General features: G+C 38.6%; 1 protein-coding gene across 10 annotated transcripts in view; it reads left to right on the top strand.

The window, feature by feature from the left end:
* Positions 1–20,584, top strand: part of LOC105198174 (protein phosphatase 1L) — a 269,334-nt gene that overhangs the window by 151,905 nt on the left and 96,845 nt on the right. For all 10 annotated transcript variants that reach the window (XM_039459005.1, XM_039459012.1, XM_039459004.1 and 7 more), the window contains one exon: positions 11,635–11,937. In XM_039459005.1, the coding sequence (XP_039314939.1) occupies positions 11,635–11,937 (303 nt within the window). The remainder of the gene's footprint in view (positions 1–11,634; positions 11,938–20,584) is intronic.

Here is a 20,584-nt window from a genome sequence, read left to right as displayed (position 1 = left end):
TCGACTTTAAAAACATATACTGATTTTTTAGGGATAAAAATAAAAATGCAGCAAAATTTATTACAAATTTTGCGAGTTTATTTAACGTGAATTAAAAATCGTATACAAATGTAGTTTGCAGCGTTCGAAAACGTGAATTTTTATCTTTAATTTGCGTACTTGTTGAGCATTATGCAATTTTTATTCACTGATTTATTTAACATTGAAAAAGGAGCCATTTTTTTTCAGTGTTGCCTAACTCAGTGAAAAAAATCGTACACAGCTCAACAAAAGTGCAAATTAAAGGTAAAGATCCACGCTTTCAAATGATGTAAACTGCATTTGTGTGCGATTTTCATTTCACGATGTTTGACAAAATTTTTATAATATTTTAACATTTGTCGGATATTTTTTACAAACTTTGCGAAGCGACACGGTATGAAATAAAAATTCCACAAAAATGCAGTGTACAGCATTTAAAAGCGTGAATCTTTATCTTTAATTTGCGTTTTTGTTGAGCGTTGTACGATTATTATTCACTGAATTGTTCAACATTGAAGCAAAAGAGGCCATTTTTGCTTCAGTGTTGCCTAACTCACAAGTAGACCTACCTTTGCGTGACTCGCCGATTTCATTGAAATTTTGTACATTTGTAGAGTAGACAAAAGTAATACACATGTATTTTTTTTTATCTGCAATGGTTAACATTAAAGGTGTAAAATCGACTATCAAAGTTGATGGTGTTAGGAAATCATCATGGTGATTTACATAAAAATAATATACCAATCAACACGAAATTATTAAAAAATATTTTTTATGTTGTATAGTAAAATTTATATGACCAACTTCACATGTACCCTTGTTACGAGGGTACCCTTTTGCGTCGTGGAGCTTTGCAAAGTTTGTAAAAAATTTTAAGATTTGACGCATCCCCATTTGAATGCGCGTAACTTTGTAAACAATTTGTAAATCGTCTAATAATTTATCGATCTCAAAACTAAAGATTTCAAGCTTTAAAATGCTTTTTCTAAATTTTTTTACGATCGTTTTTGACAAAGCTACCCCCTCTTGAATTACGCCTATTTTTCGGACTCAGAATAAGTGATCCCTTAATTTTGGTGTCAAGTATATATATATATATATATATATATATATATATATATATATTCACACACACACACACACACACACACACACACACACACACACGCAGGCACGCGCGCGCGCGCGCGCACGCACATGCACACGCGCACTCGCACACACACACACACACACACATACACACACACACACACACACACACACACACATATCTATATGTACCATATATATCTATATGTATACATCTATATGTATATATTGTCACGTATTTTCTAAGTCGCCGGAGAGCTACGGCGAAATACGCGATCAGAGGAGGCAAAAGATTTGACGCGAACACGCGCGAAAGCGACAAAGAGCTCCGGTATCCAAATTGTTGCTATATCACCAAGCTGAGCACAAGTCGTGATTATCGGTTGCATCACTGGGTTCGATATTCAACACTAAACAGAAATTAATTCCAAGACGCGATAATTCACAAACAGACTTTAAGCGAAAACGCGAAATCGTTTCTCGCACTCTGCCAGTTAGCTCCTCTAACTGGTAGAGGGGCGAAAATGTGAAAATAGGGGCATAGCGGCTCTCATACGGAAGGAGGCAGGTAGGCAAGAAATTAAGAAAAGTCTGGCCAATGTAACAAGCAGGCATAAAATATATTGTAGTAAGTAATGTAAATGACGTACAAACAAAAGAATGAAACGGATGCACAGGAACGACCGAAAAAAGAATTACGCAAAATGTTGGCGTAAGAAAATAGAAGGGACGTCAACTTAATCTAAATTGCGCGACGGCTACACTTAAGCGAATATTACGGAGGTTAATTGCACGCGAAATACAACAGCCAATAGGGCGCGTTTAGAACGACGCGGCGAGATCACGATAGTCGAGCCTCCGCTAATAAAATTTTATTAATTCAAGAGGAACGCAATAAAATGTACACGTTGGCGACAATGCAGTTGTTATAACTGAAAACAAAATTATCAAAACAATCTGTACTACAATGCACCGATATACCCAACGGCCGGGCTGTGCGATCAGGACCGCGGCACGACTCGCGCACGTACGCGAAGGCTTTGCGTCTTCTCAGGAAGCCGATCGTCCGCAAGTTTCCATGGCGGGACAGATATCGTGAAACGCGGCAGTCGAGAGCTGAATGGTTTGACAGCGTCTCGTGCTTGAGGTGGATTGCCCAGTAATCACCAAAAAGAGTGCGTTCAATCGCCACGCACTTGCACACTAACACCAATGTCTCCACCTCAGAACACGAGCGGGTCGACGCGGTCAGCTTTATGCGTGGCTTTACACGAATTGTAGGAGGATCAACTTGATGACACAGCTTCACTCCTCCTTGTCCTCCGGTCCTGGGAATCGCCGGGAAAGAGCACATCCTGGCCAGCCGGGTGAGGCCCAGTTGCACACAAACCCGACCGAACACCACTAATCACGTTATCTAATCTAACCCAACCAACGGAAATACTCTAGGCATCGGCTACTATGATTGGCGCGCCTATTTTCCGTTGTGCTCTGCCGCGTTCGATTTTTCGTCGACGGTTCCAGATGTGCCGGTCTTGGACGATTGCTCCCGTGTCCTCTCGCTGTAATCGACATCCCTCGTTGATGCTGCTTTTCAGCGATGTTTGTCAAGGTGCCCGATTTGACATGAAAATAAGTCGCGAATAAATAAAATGAAATAATGCACGCGATACAATCCCGCCGGAGATCTCGCTTTCTCGCTGAGTGGAGCCTGGCCCGGTCGTATGCGCACCGTTGTGTTCCGCGTAGGCGGAGGGACAAAGTAGCGAAGCAGAAAATCTACCACGTCACAATATATACATAGTTTGTCCGGAAAGTAATGAGAATGTTTTTTTTCGACTGCCAGAAGCGTTGGGAGACGAATGTGTCGGCTTGGGCGGATGATGGAGAATGTCAGGTAAACGGTTAAATTAGAGTGAGCCGTCTCTGAGTTTGCGCAGAGTGTAGATTGCTTTTTAAATAAGGTGCTGTTTCATTTATGCATGCACCAAAATGCAATGTACACTTGAACAACGGTACGCGATAAAGTTTTGTGTAAAACTCGGAAAAACGGGCACGGAAACACTTGAAATGTTACGGCAAGTCAATGCAAAAAAAGCTCTGTCCCCTACTCAAGTTTTCCGATGGCATAAAGCCTTCGAGGATGGACGCAAAAACGTCGAAGACGAACGACGTTCTGGACATCCCTTAACAACGATATCGGATCAAAATGTCGAGCCACACTGCGTTAACGGTGAAGGAGTTTTTGGCTACTAATAACATTCCAACGCTTCCACAACCACCCTACAGCCTAGACATGGCCTTGTGCGGTTTATTTTTGTTTCTTCTCATCAAATCTGTCCTAAAAAGAAATCATTTTGGGACAATTGGAAACATTCAAATGGCTGTGATGAGGACCTTAACGTGTGTGACGGTGCGGTATCGTGATAGTACTGAACTTTTTTCTTTGTCATATGGGGCCGTTTTTTTCTTTATTTCGTCGTTCAGTTTTTCCAATAACGCTGCATAAAACTCTCCCGTAACTGTTCTTCCCTTCTGCAGGTAATTGATGAAAATTATGCCATACGCATCCCCAAAAACAGCACGCGCACCGTGCGTGATACAGATTCTTGGAGGCAAAAACAAGTGGCCAAAAACAAAGAGTTATTCGCGTTTAAAATCCTGCAAAGAATGAATATAAGGCACGCCACAACAAGAGAAAATCACTTTTCCCAGATCATGAGGCGTTAAATAAACTCGTGGAGTAAAAACGCATTTTCGATTTCCTTCTTCCCATGAGAAAGGAACATCGACAAAGATCCGCAACCGCTGCAGCAAATCCGGAGCCGCCGCCGTGAAAATTAATTCCACTGACGCTATTGCCTCCTTCTTTCACCCGGTCACCGAGGGTTTCCCTGGCAGCCGAGGATGGACGCATCTGGCGCTACATGTCCCCAAGGTTCAGAGGAATACCGAGGCCACGTTCTCCATTACTGTCTTTGGACAAGCGACGCCTTACGACACCGCCACGCAAACCGAGAGGCCTCCAAGGGTTCATCAAGGCATTCAAGTTGAGGCGGATTCAACGGACAGCGAGTGAGAACCGTCGAACGAGACGTCGGCACCCAGTGCGAACCAACTTCTACTGCCAACGTCGCCACACAAGCTGCGGACAGCCCGTCGCAGCCGCCAGGTTCAGCTATGACTTCTTTCACTCACGAGTCACAAAAGAACGCGCCTGGATCGGAGCTTCCCTGCAGACATCGTAACCGGGTACGGCGAAGTTACTCAAGGAGTCGCCATACCACCGAGCGACGTCCACGGGATTCCCGCCATATCGCAGCACCATCACGCCATCGCCGGGAGTCTCGCTACTCGCCGGCGGACAGGCGCGACAACGCAAAACGTGTAGAGCCCTCTACACATTCCACGTCACCAGCGTGAGTACGAAAAGGCGAACGCGTAAGCTGCGTTCTCAACACCATAAAGAGCGCTAACAGGCGTTCTCAAACGGCCCTTTTTAGGGCCACCATAAGACTTATACCGAGGAACAACTCTCGTGCAATCTCATAGCGGTTAATTTCGTCTTATAACAGGAGCCTGTCATATAAACACGGTCATATATATATATATATATATATATATATATATATATATATTGTGACGGCTGCTTTTATGCATCTTTTTTTCAAATTTGGGAAACGCCTTTATAGGTCCTCGCGCCTGTGGGGACAGGACGCGGGGTATGTGGGACTCTCCGACCTAGACTTGGCCAGCATACCCACTAAAATCCAACTTTTTCCGGCGTCTGAGCTTGGGACGGATCATGGGATTGAACTAGCATGCACCGCGATTCGTCCTAACCCAAACAAGTTTCCGCCCGAGAGCGGAGACTCTCCTCCGGAGTTAGCGACCGAGACTCGACCGAAGTCAAGTCTCAATCGCCCGAACCGAGGTGCCAGAGGTGCGACGGGCCCCTAAAAGAGCCTTTGGTTTGCACTCCCGCATCCCAAGACCCAGACAAATCAGTCGGGCAACTACCCTGATTCCGCCCAAGGCGTATCTCTTCAACAGTGGAGAGGGTCCTCTGTCCAATCTAGTCGGCGCTGTGAGGGTCCCCTCTCCCCACTGTTCCTTCCCTGCCTTTATGCACCTAACACAATTTTTTGTTGTTCGTTCACAGTGTAGATCTACTCCGCGACAGTTGTCTCTTGCAATTATTTATGCGACAAAATTGGGTGCTAGGCACGAAAGAGCGTACCACTCTTCTTTAACCGTTAATTCTTACACACGATTATCGACATTAATCACCGTGAACGTCGACGGTACGGCAAGCTGGCAACTAAGTCGGTAGAGGCGCAGGGGAGATTTGGTGCGAGCAGGTAGTGATTAAGAAAGCAAGGAAGAATCACACAATGATTAGGCGAAAATTAACAATAAAAATGTAACAACGTATATTTCGAAATTTTTGGGTTAGTAAGATACAAGATGCCGTACGTGATTTGCCGGCGTGCGGTATGCATTACAAAATCGCGGGATGTTACGCGGAGCGGCTCACTTATCGGGCAATGCCGTGCAACAATTACAAGTGGAAAGGTTCAATAATTTCAGCGATACGGTCGCCGTGAGAAAAGGTGCACACGTCAATAATTAAATATCGCGAAATAACTCACGCTAGACGAAGAATCTCGCAATTCTCTCACAACCCAGCAAACACAGTTGCATAATAGCAATGTTAATAGAATAAAATCGGAAGTAACACGCAATATAACATGTGCGTTACATGTAATATCCATGTTAGTTGTAATTTCCCATTCATAAGAAAAATAATAGTTACATAACAGTTGCATTATATTTGTTATACAACAGTTGTATTAATAATTCAGTTTTATAACAATTATATCACTAAAATAAAATGTTTGTTATATAAACCTAATAAATGGCAGTTATATGACTGTTATAAGTTGTTGTACTGTATGGTGTTGTAATATCAACAATTCAATTTTACATAACTATAATATTGCAAGAATATAAAAATTTGTTATATAACGTGACACACACAAGTTATGTAACCATTATTTTCTGTGTTTGCTGGGAAGTATTACCGCTCCTAAGCAAAATTCCACCCGGAAACATACACGAAACTCACACATACAATCACACAGACTTACGATACAACGACGGCTTAGCTGTGGCGATACAGGCGCTAATACCGGAAAATAGAAAATTACGCTAAGTGGTATAGATCTCGAAAAAAGTGGCCAAAAATGCAAAAAATGAAAGTCATAATTATGAATTTAGTATCATAGAATCTTGTAGAGAGGTCACTGCTTCTAGTTATTCCAAAGGGAAAGTGACAATACCTGCGGTGCTACATTAGTTCAAAGTGACCGTTCTCACAACACATGAATCACGCTGAGTGCGTCCGAAATACGAAATTTGACGTTCTTCAAGTCCGTATAACATTTTATTGGAATGTTTTTTCTGAATTCTGTTTGATGGAGGGTATTAACGAAGATATGTAGAATATTTACGTATATTGTTTTTTTATGAATGTATACTCGGCATGAATAAAAATCATGTCAAAGTCCTACCTGTACAATTGCCTCTCTTATAAAAACTTTTATCGTAAATCACCGTAAAAGTTATCACGCCAAGAAGAGCTGCAAAGGTGTCATATTGAGCATATAGCTTAAGATGTTTTTTAATAAAATTTTGAAGAAAATTCTGTCCATTTCTGCCTCTGTCGTTGTAAATTTTTAACGATGTCGAGCCTGCTCTTAGGCTCTTAGGTTAGGTGCGACGCACAGGCATGCAGAAGGGTTGGGGACTATCTGCTTTTGAAAAATAAATAGTAAACGTCGATTTTTTATTGTTAAGATAATTTGAATATATATACCGGGAATATATATACCGTCTTATTGTACTGTATTGTTGAATTTTCATAAATTTTTGCAATTAATCATTCAAATAACATTCCTCAAAAATATTAAATTGTATAAATAATTTTTTTTATTTCACAATTAAATAATGCTTATTCTGAGAGAAAAATCTGTTTATATTTAATACTACATTATATCTGTATTTTAGGATCGCGTATTTATAATATAAAATGGTCTGCACTCCAGTTCACAAAGTTTTAATACATGAAGCTCAAATAATTTAATCAGTCGTATTGCCAATTGGTTAATTATCCGAAGATGCCCAGAAAAATAAGGATATAAAAAAATATTGTGAAAGATTTTCCAAAAAAAATTTACGCAAAAACACAATGGCAGATGTGTTTTATTGGTATCTTCGGATCCGTTAATTATGAGTATGAGACAAATGACCCTTAAAAAAAGAAAAAGTTATCATTGGAGGCCTGAGAGCTTAACTTTTCCTTAATGAGTCTGAAAATTCTGTAGAAACTTGCGACAATTATGATTCCAATTTTGATTTTAAAGATGATAATGATTCCGATAGTGATTGTGACTGATTTCTTTAAAATTGAACTTCTCTAAAATTTAAAAAAATTTTTTTTATCTTTAATCTCTTTTATAAATCTTTTCTTTACATATTTTTAACCGTTTTAATCTTTTTTTTCAATCTTGATAATTGTTTTTTTAATTAAATTTTATTATATTTTTCTGCGAAATTTTTGAAATAAAAATCAACCATACATACACTGTTCTTAATTTTGCAATTGTAATCCTATAAATGTATTTAGCAATCATGAATACACAAATTTATATAAAATTCCGAACAATTTTTAATAAAATGTTCTGCCATTTAGATTCGCCATTTTGAATTTTGAAATTTTCTTATCAAATTCGTTATTAGCGACCTCGAAAACGCTTATGTGTTTTTTTTGTTTTTTAAATCTAAAACCTCTTTCTATTTTTGGCCAACTTTTTCGAGATTTAGACCACTGTGCAGCGGGATCGGGCGAACAATGATGCGGCAGCGGAAATTGTGACTCTAACAGACTTTACAATACTACACGCAAATACTAGACAACTACAGAAGAACGCTATTCCAATTAGCTCGCCGCGGCGTCACCCGCATTCGATCGCGAAATCAGTGACTTTACAATGTCGATGACACTCGTCTCACCTTGTTACGTTTTTACAGTTAAGAAGAAACGTAAAAAATACGTTTCTTAAACTACGGTTTTAAAACGTTTCTATTTAAACGTTTTTTAAAGGTTCTTTACTGTTATGAAACTATGGATACGTTTTAAAAACGTATTTGAAACTGTTATGTACTACGTGGGTTTCGACTCAGTTTTAGCAAGGAATAATGCTATATAATTAGTGGGCGCTTTTTAAGATACGAGTACACCTTATATAAGTATATATACAGGGTGATTCAGAATAACCTTATGTCTTTGAAGAGACATATTCCTGAGGTTATTCTAAAACAATTTTTCTTTGTCAAAAACTTGTCCGAACTATAGTTTTTAAATAATAAAAAGAAATAGTTATCCAATAACCGGGCGCGTATAGCAGTGAGATAGGGCCGGCGCAAGTCATCGTTCGATACGGGCGATTACGTAGTGACTAATGGTAATTGACGATAGTAATTTGTATAAATTAATATTTTTTGATTAAGAGAATAATTGCAGGGTATGTGACAAATGATGTCATTTAAAAAAAAAAGAGAAAAATCTCGAGTTTAATATGGATATTTTGTCTTCGTGACAATAAAGGCTGATTGCTGTGCAGGGTGATAAGTGAGTATACACGTTCAAATTTGATCAGTCTCGTCTCTTTCTTTCGCACTCTGCATTTTTATTTTTCAATCACGCATTTTAAATATGGTATTTTTGACTAAAAAAAAAATATTTTTTTACACGTACAAAATTATTAAAAACGAGACGTCAAATAATTAAATATCGTTTTTAATTCTAGCATTATTTTAGTGTTAGTGTATAAATTGATAAATAAATAAGAATAGAATGTAACGACCTGATTTTTCCGTGCACGGGGCGACGTGAGTTCGGGGGACGAGGACGCGGATGAGGTCGCCAAGAGAACTAGACGTCGTGGATGGTAGATAAAATACTCTTTATTTTGCTTAGACGGTGCGGTACAAGATAGCAGCGTTCTGGACGCGGCGCACGGACGGACGAATGATGATGACGCTCGGACGGACGTAACAAAGGCTTATATTTATGCGCGGACGGACAAACGGAAAATCAGAACGCGCGGACGAACAAAGGCGGAAAGTCGAACGCGGTGATCGGAACGGTCGGATTTAAACGCGTTATTTACTGGCGGTGTTTATTTACAAGTGAGGGATTCCGAGCCGAGCTTCTCGGAATTCGGAATCCCTGTTGACGTGCTAGTGCCGTGGCCTTGCCGAAGACCGCGGCCACGGCTGAAGACGTCGCGCGCGCGGTACGGCCGTACTTTACCTCGAATCCGATCGCGACGGGCTGCGGTTAGTACCGCGATGTTATACGGCGGTGGCAATCGACTCACGCCAAGATCACTTGGTGGAGGCGCGGAGCTCCACACTCCGAGTCGTGAGTCGATGCCATAACAGGACAGCGGATCGGGAAAGTGCCGGCTAGCAGGATCTCCTGGTGGAGCCCAAGGTGGACTTGAGCCCGTGAACCGGCGGTCTGGGAAGCGGATGGCTAGTTGTCAAGATCACTTGACGGAAGCTAAGTTCTCTTAACTCCGACTAGCGTTCAGGGTGTACTTCTTTCTCGGACGGAAGACGGACGGGAAAAGAAGCCCTGGCTATCGGAGCGGCGGCGCTTATATAGCCGAATCTCGTGGGCAGGAATGGTGCGGGGGTACGGAACAGTGCGGTTACGGAAGGGGAATCCCTACCGCTCGAGATCGGTAGCGACCGCCACTTTGGTCGCTTCATGGAGCGCGTGCGCGCGGAGATCTCTCAACGCGCGAATGCGTATACGCGCGCTACGCCGGTTTTGAAGTTTTTGTTGACGCTGTGCGCCGGTTTCTCGCTGTCCGGCGGTTGCTCGGCCGGGCAGTCTGGAACGGTGGACAGTCCGAGGGGGGCGCGAAAAGGCAGTTTGTTACACTAATGAAAATGGGAATGGGATAGAGGCTTTGAAAGAGCGGGAGAGAGAGTGAGAGAAAGAAGGAAGGAAAGAAAAGCAGTGTTCTAGCTGTCAGTTTATCACTGCGATCACCTCACGTAATCGCCCGGTATCGAACGGTGAGTTGCGCCGGCCCTGCCTCACTGCTATACGCGCCCGGTTATTGGATAACTATTTTCTTTTATTATTTAAAGCTATGGTTCGGACAAGTTTTTGACAAAAAAAAAGTTGTTTTAGAATAACCTCAGGAATATGTCTCTTCAAAGACATAAGGTTATTCTGAATCACCCTGTATATATAATGTATGTAAATCTTTTATGTACAAACATTTATGTTTATATACACACACGCACACACACGTATACGCACACGCATACGCACACACGCACGCACGCACGCACGCACAAGTTTTGTAAGAAATAAGATATTATAGAATATTATAGGATATTATAAAATATTATAGGATATTATAAAATAGGTATAGGATATTATAATATATTATAGGATATTATATGATATTATAGGAAATATAGCTTGTATAAAATTATGCATTGTAAAAGTTGATTTGATGACCTCGTGCTGCTGTTACCTTTTATTTTTTTTTTGCGAGAAAGAAAAAAGCTTTCACATGCTCATCCCAAACCTAACAATGCTGGCACTACCCTAGTAAAAATTACGGATAGTAACGGACAGAAAACATATCCTATTTGTACCTGTCTGCTTTACTACGCGTTTCTTAATTTGTAATTAAGTACAGAAACTGATAGAATATATTTTCCAATCTATCAGTTTCTGTCTTTAAAAACGGAGAGACAACTGCAAGTTCTATCCATTTCTGTCAGCAAATGTGTATACACATCCTGTTCGTTTTTGACTGCAATTGGATACATACGTATCCTATCCGTTTTTATCTGCAATTGGATACACACGCACCCTGTCTGTTTTTGTCTGCAAATGCGTATACGCATCCTGTCCATTTCTGACTGCAATTAGATACATACGTATCCTATCTGTTTTTGTCTGCAATTGAATACATACACATCCTGTTCGTTTCTGTCTGCAAATGCGTATATGCATCCTATCCGTTTCTATCTGTAAATGCGTATACATATCCTGTCCGTTTTTGCTTTTGTAATGTTATGTTTTAATTTCGTCAGTTCGATATGACTTATTATTGTTTCTTTGTTGAATCATATTTTAATCTCATGGTAAATTTTTTAGGAAAACGTTAAATTTGCTAATTTCTTGCGTATCAATAAACTATCATCTTCAAATAATATTTCATTTATCGGCAACAACAATAATGTGCTTTAAAAAGGTTGCGCCTTATCCATTACACAAATCCAAGAATGTACTTCAACACACGAGCGAATAAAATTTAGTCACTAAATGATTAATTAAATTATTTGATTGTCTCTCAGCCCTCCTGCTATCTTCAGCAATACCAGAAAAATTTTACTTGTCTCGTACATGTATTATCTTTTTTTCAGTTTGCAGCCGATTATGCTCGAGACAAACTCATCTCCAATATCAACAAAAAAGTTATTGAACTGAAAAATTTACTAGCCGGCAAAGCATTTGCTTATCAAGATGAACTGATTTTAAACGATTCGGAGAATAAGAAAAATAATAAAAACGACAATAAAAGAGATGAAAAACTACTAGATCGAAAAAAATCTTTTCGAAAAGTTGCAAGTACATCTTTGACGGACGATTATATGAAGAAAGCTATTGAAGTGACTGATCCGGTATTACTCGATAAACTGGAGAGCATAACGCCGATTACGAGAGAGGTAAAGTGTAATAACATGGGTAGAGATAAGAGAGAAATAGAATACAAACAATTAATAGAGAAGAAGAGGCTAATATCGCACTTATTTTTATTTTATTGAATAACTTTGTCAATAATCAATATTTTATATTCAAAATTGAATGATTATATTTGTTAAAGTGTTGTTTAATAGATTCTAGACTCAAAATAATGAAATATTTATTACTTAGGACGTGATTTATAAAAATGTGACACACTGCATAATCGGTAAAAGAGAAAAAATAGTGAATATGGTTAACCAAAATAAATTTAAAAAATTTTAATTACAAATATGTTATTGGACCGATAGTGTAACAACACAATGGTAGTAAGAAAGCCTTCTTTGGTCGCAGCTAGGTCTTAGTGCTTATATTTATTTGTGTGATTCTATATACTTCTCCGAATTCAACCAGAATGTGCGCCGAATTAATTTTTGGTTGTAACACAGCATGTTGAATAAGAATTAGTAATATCACTATTTATATTAAATTAATTAATTTAATACCTAGCTGCGACCAAAGAAGGCTTTCTTATTATCATTGTGTTGTTACACTATCGGTCCAATAACATATTTGTAATTTGAATCACGCGCCTCAAATGCGTTGTCACTCATATACGAATATTGCGAGAAATATCACTATACCCCAGTGGTCGAGGTGGTAAGACACCGGGACCGGTGGTAAGATTCCGGAGGTGCCAGGTTCGAACCCTGGGTGGGGTGTTATTTTTCGCAATAAATTTCTTACAGTTTTTTCAGGGGGGAATGGGTATATAGATGCAAATCAGCATCAATTATTATATTAAATTAATATAATTAAATATAAATAGTGATATTACTAATTCTTATTTGACATGATGTGTTACGACCAAAAATTAATTCGGCGCACATTCTGGTTGAACTTGGGGAAGTGTATAAAATTACAGAAATAAATATAAGCACTAAGACCTAGCTGCGACCAAAGAAGGCTTTCTTACTATCATTGTAAAAAAATTTATTTTACTTTTTTTTAGCACAAAGTATTTTGTTACAAAATCATATATTTTGTTAAAATAAACTGTTAAAATACTTACAATATAATGCTGTGAAGTTTCAAGACAAATAAATGTTGACTTTGATTACAAGATTACATATATGTTTAATGCCTACAATATAATATAGAGAAATAACTGCTGGTTCTTGTTATAAGATCACAGTCCTAATGCCTATAATGTAATACCGCAAAGTTATAAGTCAAATAAATGTTGATTTTGATTATAATAAGAACTGCGTTTGAAGATAACTGTCAAAGAAGCTATCAAGGAGTACTGTCTAAGACAAAGCTCGCAACGATCTGCACATTTCGGGCCGATTCTTGAAGCGACGCCCACTGGCGCCCCCCCCCCCCACTACCTCTCGAGGCTCGTCGACCGAGCTGCCGATCGCGCGCCGAGGGCTGTGGCCTCAGAGGCGTCCCCATCTCAGAAGTATGTTGAATATATACCCTTCTACTAAAGTATCTCAAGGGTAATGTGGAAAGCTATTGTCTAAATTCTAATTACTGTACATAGCTTTCCACATCACCCATGAGGTACTATTATTGATGCGTTTTTTTTTTATGTGGTTTTCCCAGTAGACCTAGTCCACTAAAAAATCAAAGAAAATAAAATATATGGCTCAGAATTAAAATATTTTATACTGTAAATTTTACAGTAATTGAGCGTCGCTTCAGGAATCGGCCCGAAATGTGCAGATCGTTGTGAGCTCTGGTCTAAGATATAGAGACAAGCTGGAAGACCATCCGAACAGCTTCATTATTAGCTTTATGCGAGATAGGAGATTGGCACAAAAACTTAAGAGGAAGTTACTTTACTTCAGACTTACTGAATTAACAATGCATAGTTTTATAATTTTATTAACTGTACTTACGCGTGGCATATCCGCTGGATCGCTACTATGCCTAGGTATTATACAGTGTTATGATATAAGTTGTGTATTCTATTTGACTTGTATACTGTGACTAATGTATTGCTGAATGTTCTATAGTTGAAACAGTTGTAATAATAAATGGATGACACAAAAAAAATGTTATTTTGTTGCGTAGAATTTTGCATAAGCAAGAATTTCAGGGCCCGGTTTTAGTGAGATTATAGCTACCGTTTTATTGTCGTCTCCGCAAGACTCCGTGGAATCACCACCAAAAGAAATCCGTTAATATTGAGTGTCCGTTAGTATTGTGTATACGAGGTGTGTTCAAAAAGTATCGCGAATTTTGAATTTTCGCGGGTTACGTATATTCGAATTTCGATCTTTTTGTGGCGTTATGTTGGTACTCATGTCTCTCACTTATGCCGACAAGCTCGGCCATTTTGAATGTTCACTTAATTGTTGACAGCTGCTTTGCTTGCACGTGTTTTGGATCGTCTTCGATTTTTACCTATTCAAAAAAATGGATCAAAGAACCTGTATCAAATTTTGTGTGAAAAACGAAATTAAGTGCGCGGATGCATTCCGAATGTTGACTGTGGCATACGGAGAAGCTACCTTGGACCGAAGCAACGTTTATCGGTGGTACAAAATGTTCTCAGACGGCCGAGAAGATGTGAACGACGAAGAGCGTGCCGGACGCCCGAGCACTTCAACAACAGACGAAAAAATTAATGAAGTGGAGAAAATGGTATTGGCCAATCGTCGAATCACCGTTAGAGAAGTTGCTGAGGACCTAAACATATCGATTGGCTCGTGCCATTCGATTTTTATCAATGATTTGGGCATGAGACGGGTCGCCGCGAAATTCGTACCAAACGCCCCTGCTCACACATCGTTGCTTGTGCGCGACATTTTGGCCAAAAACAACACACTAATGATGCCGCAACCACCGTATTCCCCAGATCTGGCCCCCTGTGACTTTTTCTTGTTCCCTAAACTGAAGAGGCCCATGAAAGGACGACGTTACGCTACGCTTGACGAGATAAAGACGGCATCGAAGGAGGAGCTGAACAAGATAAAAAAAAAATGATTTTTTGAAGTGCTTCGAAGATTGGAAAAACCGTTGGCACAAGTGTATAATATCTCATGGGGATTACTTTGAAGGGGACAAAATAGATATTCATGAATAAATAAATAATTTTTGAAAAAACACAAAATTCGCGATACTTTTTGAACACACCTCGTACATATATGACGCCATATATTGAGCCGCAAATCGTCGGGACTTTCGTTTACTTTGATAAACAGACGCAAGTTGTGAGAACGCGAGGATCTGTATATTGAATACCGCGAGATGTTAGAATTTTGCCGTGGAATCAATGTTACCGGTAATTGTTAACTGCGTCAAAGGTTGAAGCCAAATTTCAAGTGTCTCTTATCCTATATGTTATAGGTATTTTATACGTAAGGAGAATTTTGTATCATATCTGTGTTAAATATCCAATTCTCACTATAATATATTCTAATTATTGTCTGTTAAACTTGTACTAGTTATTGCGTTTTCCCGAAGTAATCCTGGTTTCAAAATGCATAAACGAAGTCGCACCTCTCTGCCAGATACTGAGTGAGGAACAGGCGGACGCGTATCAAGATTTTCCTGCGGTTATCGAAGTTTACGTGGCGCGATAATTCACGCCTGGCGCCCATTAGTTATATTACGGCTAAGTTAGCGTTTTTTTATGCAGTTACCGTGTTGCATAATCCTCCGAATTCCGCGGAATATTCTAGATATTGTCAGCCCCCGATTCCGGGTGCCTTGTCAATCTCTCGGTGGTAATCCTCGGTTTCTTGCTTTCTCTTTGAACGGACGAGATGTCAAAATTGTACAAGAATGTTTCTTGCAGCCACTAATTCTCTCTTAGATTTTCCTGATGCTTACTTAAAATTATTTACCATTGTAAGAAAGGTACAAAGACGATTACACGCACTTTCGCGCCAACGAAATCGCGCCTGCTCCCGAGCTGAAGGAAGGACGTAGCATCCGTGTCGCTCCTCGTGGTCGAGCTTCGCGGCTTATGTAACAACACAAGTTCCACCGTCACAGTGTGTGTGTGCGTGTGCGTGTGCGTGTGCGTGTGCGCGTGTGCGTGTGCGTGCGTGCGTGTGTGTGTGTTTGTATTAAATATATAAAATTATAAGTTTTATTTATTACTTTAGAAAATATTACATTCATTTTTAACATGAATCCTGTATAGCCAATTGTCCCATAATACTATGGCCATCTTTTCCTTAAAATTTAAGTAAGATGGCCAATGCATATGTTATAATATTTTGTCAATATTTGATTTCTAATAAGTGTTTTTTTCTTAAGTTTAATAGTATTATTAACTTTAAGATTCAGTGAAGTCAATATGTCAAACATTATTAAAAAATAACAAAAATAAAAATGCGTTTTTTGCATTTTGAAAAACTATGGTCATCTTTACCCGAGGTTATCTTAGTTTAACGTGTATGACGCAATAACAGTCGGTACACGCAATTATCATGCAATCTTGAATTCACTATTTTATTATTATTTATATTTTTAAATATAGTAAGGAGTATTACAAAAAATAAACAATTACGCGTAGCTGTTTCAATTATAACTATATAAATTCTAATTTGAAGATGCCAACTGAATTGAATTTATTTTTATATTCCAAATTTCTTGTTATAATTAATATTAATTGTATTTTTTGGGGAAAAAAGTAGCTGTATTGTAAATTATATTAACACATGTATAATTATATTAACACATGTACGGATGGTGCGGAAAAATAAAGAAGTTTTTGGGCGCTAGACGTAGAGTGAATATAATTATTTTCTGAACCATGCAATTATAGTCACAAATATTACATACTTTTTTCTCTGCGTATAACAGTACACAAAACCGTCATTAGATGGCTGCTATGGCGTTTTTTTCTCGTAAGAAAGAAAACACATAAATGGTACAAAAGGCGAAGCATTATGAGATTTTTCACTGATGTTTCACTATAGTAAAATAATTTTTTTGATGAATTCCCTTGAAAATGAAATCAAGTGGAAGATGTTTTGATTTACTATGATTAAAACTAACTTTTTTAAACTTCCAATATAGGAACCATATAAACATAATAGAAGTAACTATACATAAAAGGTAGAATATTATAATTCAGAATCACTATAAATTATAGTTAAATTATGGTAATTACAACCATTCTTTATCTCAGTGTAACCATACACAATACCCAGATAACATTTCTTGCTGGCAAGTTTTGCGCGCGATGTGTATGCGAACTTTGTAACAGATTTGCATGCGTTTTGTTCGTAGAACGTGTTACATCGTGTATATTGCTTAAAAGTGGCTAGCTCATGTATTGTCCCATGTACTGGCAAATTACATGCAGATGGCTAACATATTGCTAGTCGTTTGCTCCCCAAATAACATTTTTTGCGCGCAAACTTTGCGCGTCTTATGCATGTAAACTGTGCACGCGGTTTGCGTGAGTTTTGCCCGCAAATTAGTTAAGCTCATGTATTGTCCGATACACCAGCATATCACATGCAAATGGATACCATTTTGCATGTGATTTGCTGGTGTATTGGATAATTATATTTGCTCGTAAGTTGCTTGCACCCAGATAACATTTTTCTACGCGCAAAGTTTGCGCGTCTTATGCATGTAAACTGTGTACACGGTTTGCGTGAGTTTTGCCAACAAGTTGAAATTCTGTAATTTCAGATTGAAATGGGTTTAACAAGTGAGTGCTAACGCCACCGCTAGGCGGTCACGCCGCAGGAGATTTTCTCGTGAGTTGAGTGCGGCCACAGGCGTTATATTTAGGCGCCATCGCCGCCAACTCGTCAGCTCATACTTTAGTGACACTTTTAGGAGCTGCTTTTTGTAACCTCGAGACGAATATTCGCTCTCATTCTTTTCAAACATAGCGTGTGTGTGAAACGCTGTTCCACATAAAATTTTATATTTTTACATGTAAATAACAATTTGTATTGTTATTTAATCTTGTACATAAATTAAATATTTAATTCAAATTTTTTCTTTTTTTAAATCTTTTTTAACGAAAAGAATACAAGAAATATTTTTTTTTGTAAACTAAACATTTATTACGTTTACATTAATGTATTCTGTTTTAATAAATCTATCTGGGTTTGGATCTTATTTTTCAATCGGTCTTAAATACCGTATTTTCGGTGCAGAAATTCCGATAAATTCAAATTAACTTTTTTTAAATCGATTTTAATAGCACATTTTCGGCAGGGTATAGCTTATTGAGATCGCGCGCAAAGTATGCTAGCGTTTTGCGTGCACATCGCTTATTGAGGTCGCGTGCAAAGTGTGCTAGCGTTTTGCGTGCATATCGTTTATTGAAATTGCGCACAAAGTGTGCTAGTGTTTTGCTAGCGCTATAACGACGCAGTTGGATAAGGTTTTGCTTGCGTTGTAGGAATCCTTTTTGCGTGTGATTTGCTGGACGTTTACCCGCAAAATGTTTTCTGGGTAGTTGCGTTAAGGCATATTATAGTTATAATAATCATAATTCATTGTTCAGGCAGCTATAATTTGCATGGTTAAAATAACTATGAATTTATAGTTTGCACTAAAAATCATTATAAATTATAGTTGAATTTTGGCAATTGCAACCATTCTCCTGTCTCAGTGTGGGACCCATTTTCAAGTTCATACGAATAACTTTTGCATACGAAAATAACAGTTTTGAATACAATCGGCTAATTACACTCGAGAAACTATCATTTTCGTATACAATTATTCATATTATATTTAGATTAAAGCTTAAAAAATAAGGCTTTAGGAACCCAATTCAATACAGCTGCAGTAAGAAAACAGTATTCGAAATCAAGTCAAAATTGAATCATTCTTAAATCGATAATTCATCAAAAGGTGTGTCATAAATCCATCGAAGTCGATGAGTATTTCGCTTAGTTTTCGATCAATGTTTTCAATGTCAAATCAACATCGATTCAATAAGTCATTTCAGGTTGGAGACTGCCCGACGCTGCGAGGTATGTGGAGAATTGTATATTACGAGGGCTATTTGATAAGTACCCTTGTTTAATGACTGAGGGGCCCACTGACAAAAAGTCTGTATACTAGAGTCCCTAGAAGTAGAGAGTCTGGACATCTCGGGGTTCCACGTGATTGGATACACGTGATTGTGCACCTAAAATGGCAGCACCAATACGGATCCCTGTTTAATCCTCTTTAGCCAATGCGATAACAGCATACAACACGTTCAAGTGCACACAACGATAAACATACACATACATAAAGCTCACGTACATACACTGACATAATCATCACCGACATTTTAGGAACAGATGTCCAGACTCTCTACTTCTAGGGATTCTACTGTATACTATCGTGTAACGCCATCTTTTGAATGACGCCAGTAAAAATTTTAGACAGCTTTACCGGTTAATTTAGTTTTTATAACAATTGAAAGTTGACGAGTTTGTTTGCAATCATAGAAAAACAGCAATATTTGTCTGTGATTCAATTCCTGTTTTGGATGGGAAGACGTGTGAAGAAATTAAAAGAAAGTTGCATACCGTATATAAGGACAATGTACCTTTGACGACTACCATAAGATATTGGTACAACGAATTTAAGCGTGGCCGAACATCCATTTTTCATGAAAAGCGCTCAGGTCGTCCAATGAAGTGACTACGGAAGAACGTTGGGTAAAGATCAGAGAGATTGCTAATATTGTAAAGATCTCAACTGAGCGCATACAAAATGTCCTACACGAAACATTGAGTATAAGAAAGCTATCGGCGAGATGGGTGTCGCGTTTGCTTACAGTGGAACAAAAACGGAATCGCATGACAATTTCAAAGCACTGTTTGGAAATGTTTAAGCGCAACCCGAAAGAGTTTCTGCGGCGTTTCGTCACTGTTGACAAAACATAGATTCACCATTACACACCAGAAACAAAAGAACAGTCTAAACAGTGGACTAAATCAGGGGAATCTGCTCCAAAGAAGGCAAAAACGGTTCTATCAGCCGGAAAGATCATGGCCACCGTTCTTTTGAGATTCGCGAGGCATCATTTTCACCAACTATTTGGAGAAGGGAAGGACAATCACAGGACAATACCATACAGATTTATTGGATTCGACGCTAAATTGAAGAAAAAATGGTTTTATTTAGTGAAAAACATGCTTTTTTACCATAATAACGCACCAGCTCATTCGTCCGCAATTGCCATAGCAAAACTGGTTGAATTATGCTACGAATTGTTGTCTCATTCATCCTATTCTTCAGATTTGGCGCCCTGCGATTTCTACTTATTTCCAAACATGAAAAAATGGCTTGGTGGAAAGCGTTTTGCATCAAACGAAGAAGACATCGCCGAAATAGATGCCTATTTTAAGGAGTTAAACCAATCGTATTTTTTAAACGGTATAAAAATGTTGAAATATCGCTGGGCTAAATGTATCGAGCTCAAAGGAGATTATGTAAAGAAATAAGTAAAAAAAATTTTTTTTTAATGTTTTTTTTCCTAACACGGATATTTATCAAACAGTTCTCGTATAAGCGCTAATAAATGAGCGACGCGCTTGAAGAATTCTCCGCGCGCCTAGCAACAATGATCGCTGAACGGGCATATCTTATCGGTAAGCCGAGCAGATTCGGCTATCTTTAATAATCTTCTAAACAAAGTTT

This window comes from Solenopsis invicta, chromosome 16 (genome assembly GCF_016802725.1).
Source record: "Solenopsis invicta isolate M01_SB chromosome 16, UNIL_Sinv_3.0, whole genome shotgun sequence".
Taxonomy (NCBI): Eukaryota; Metazoa; Arthropoda; class Insecta; order Hymenoptera; family Formicidae; genus Solenopsis; species Solenopsis invicta.
This window is presented reverse-complemented; position numbering and strand designations above follow the sequence as displayed.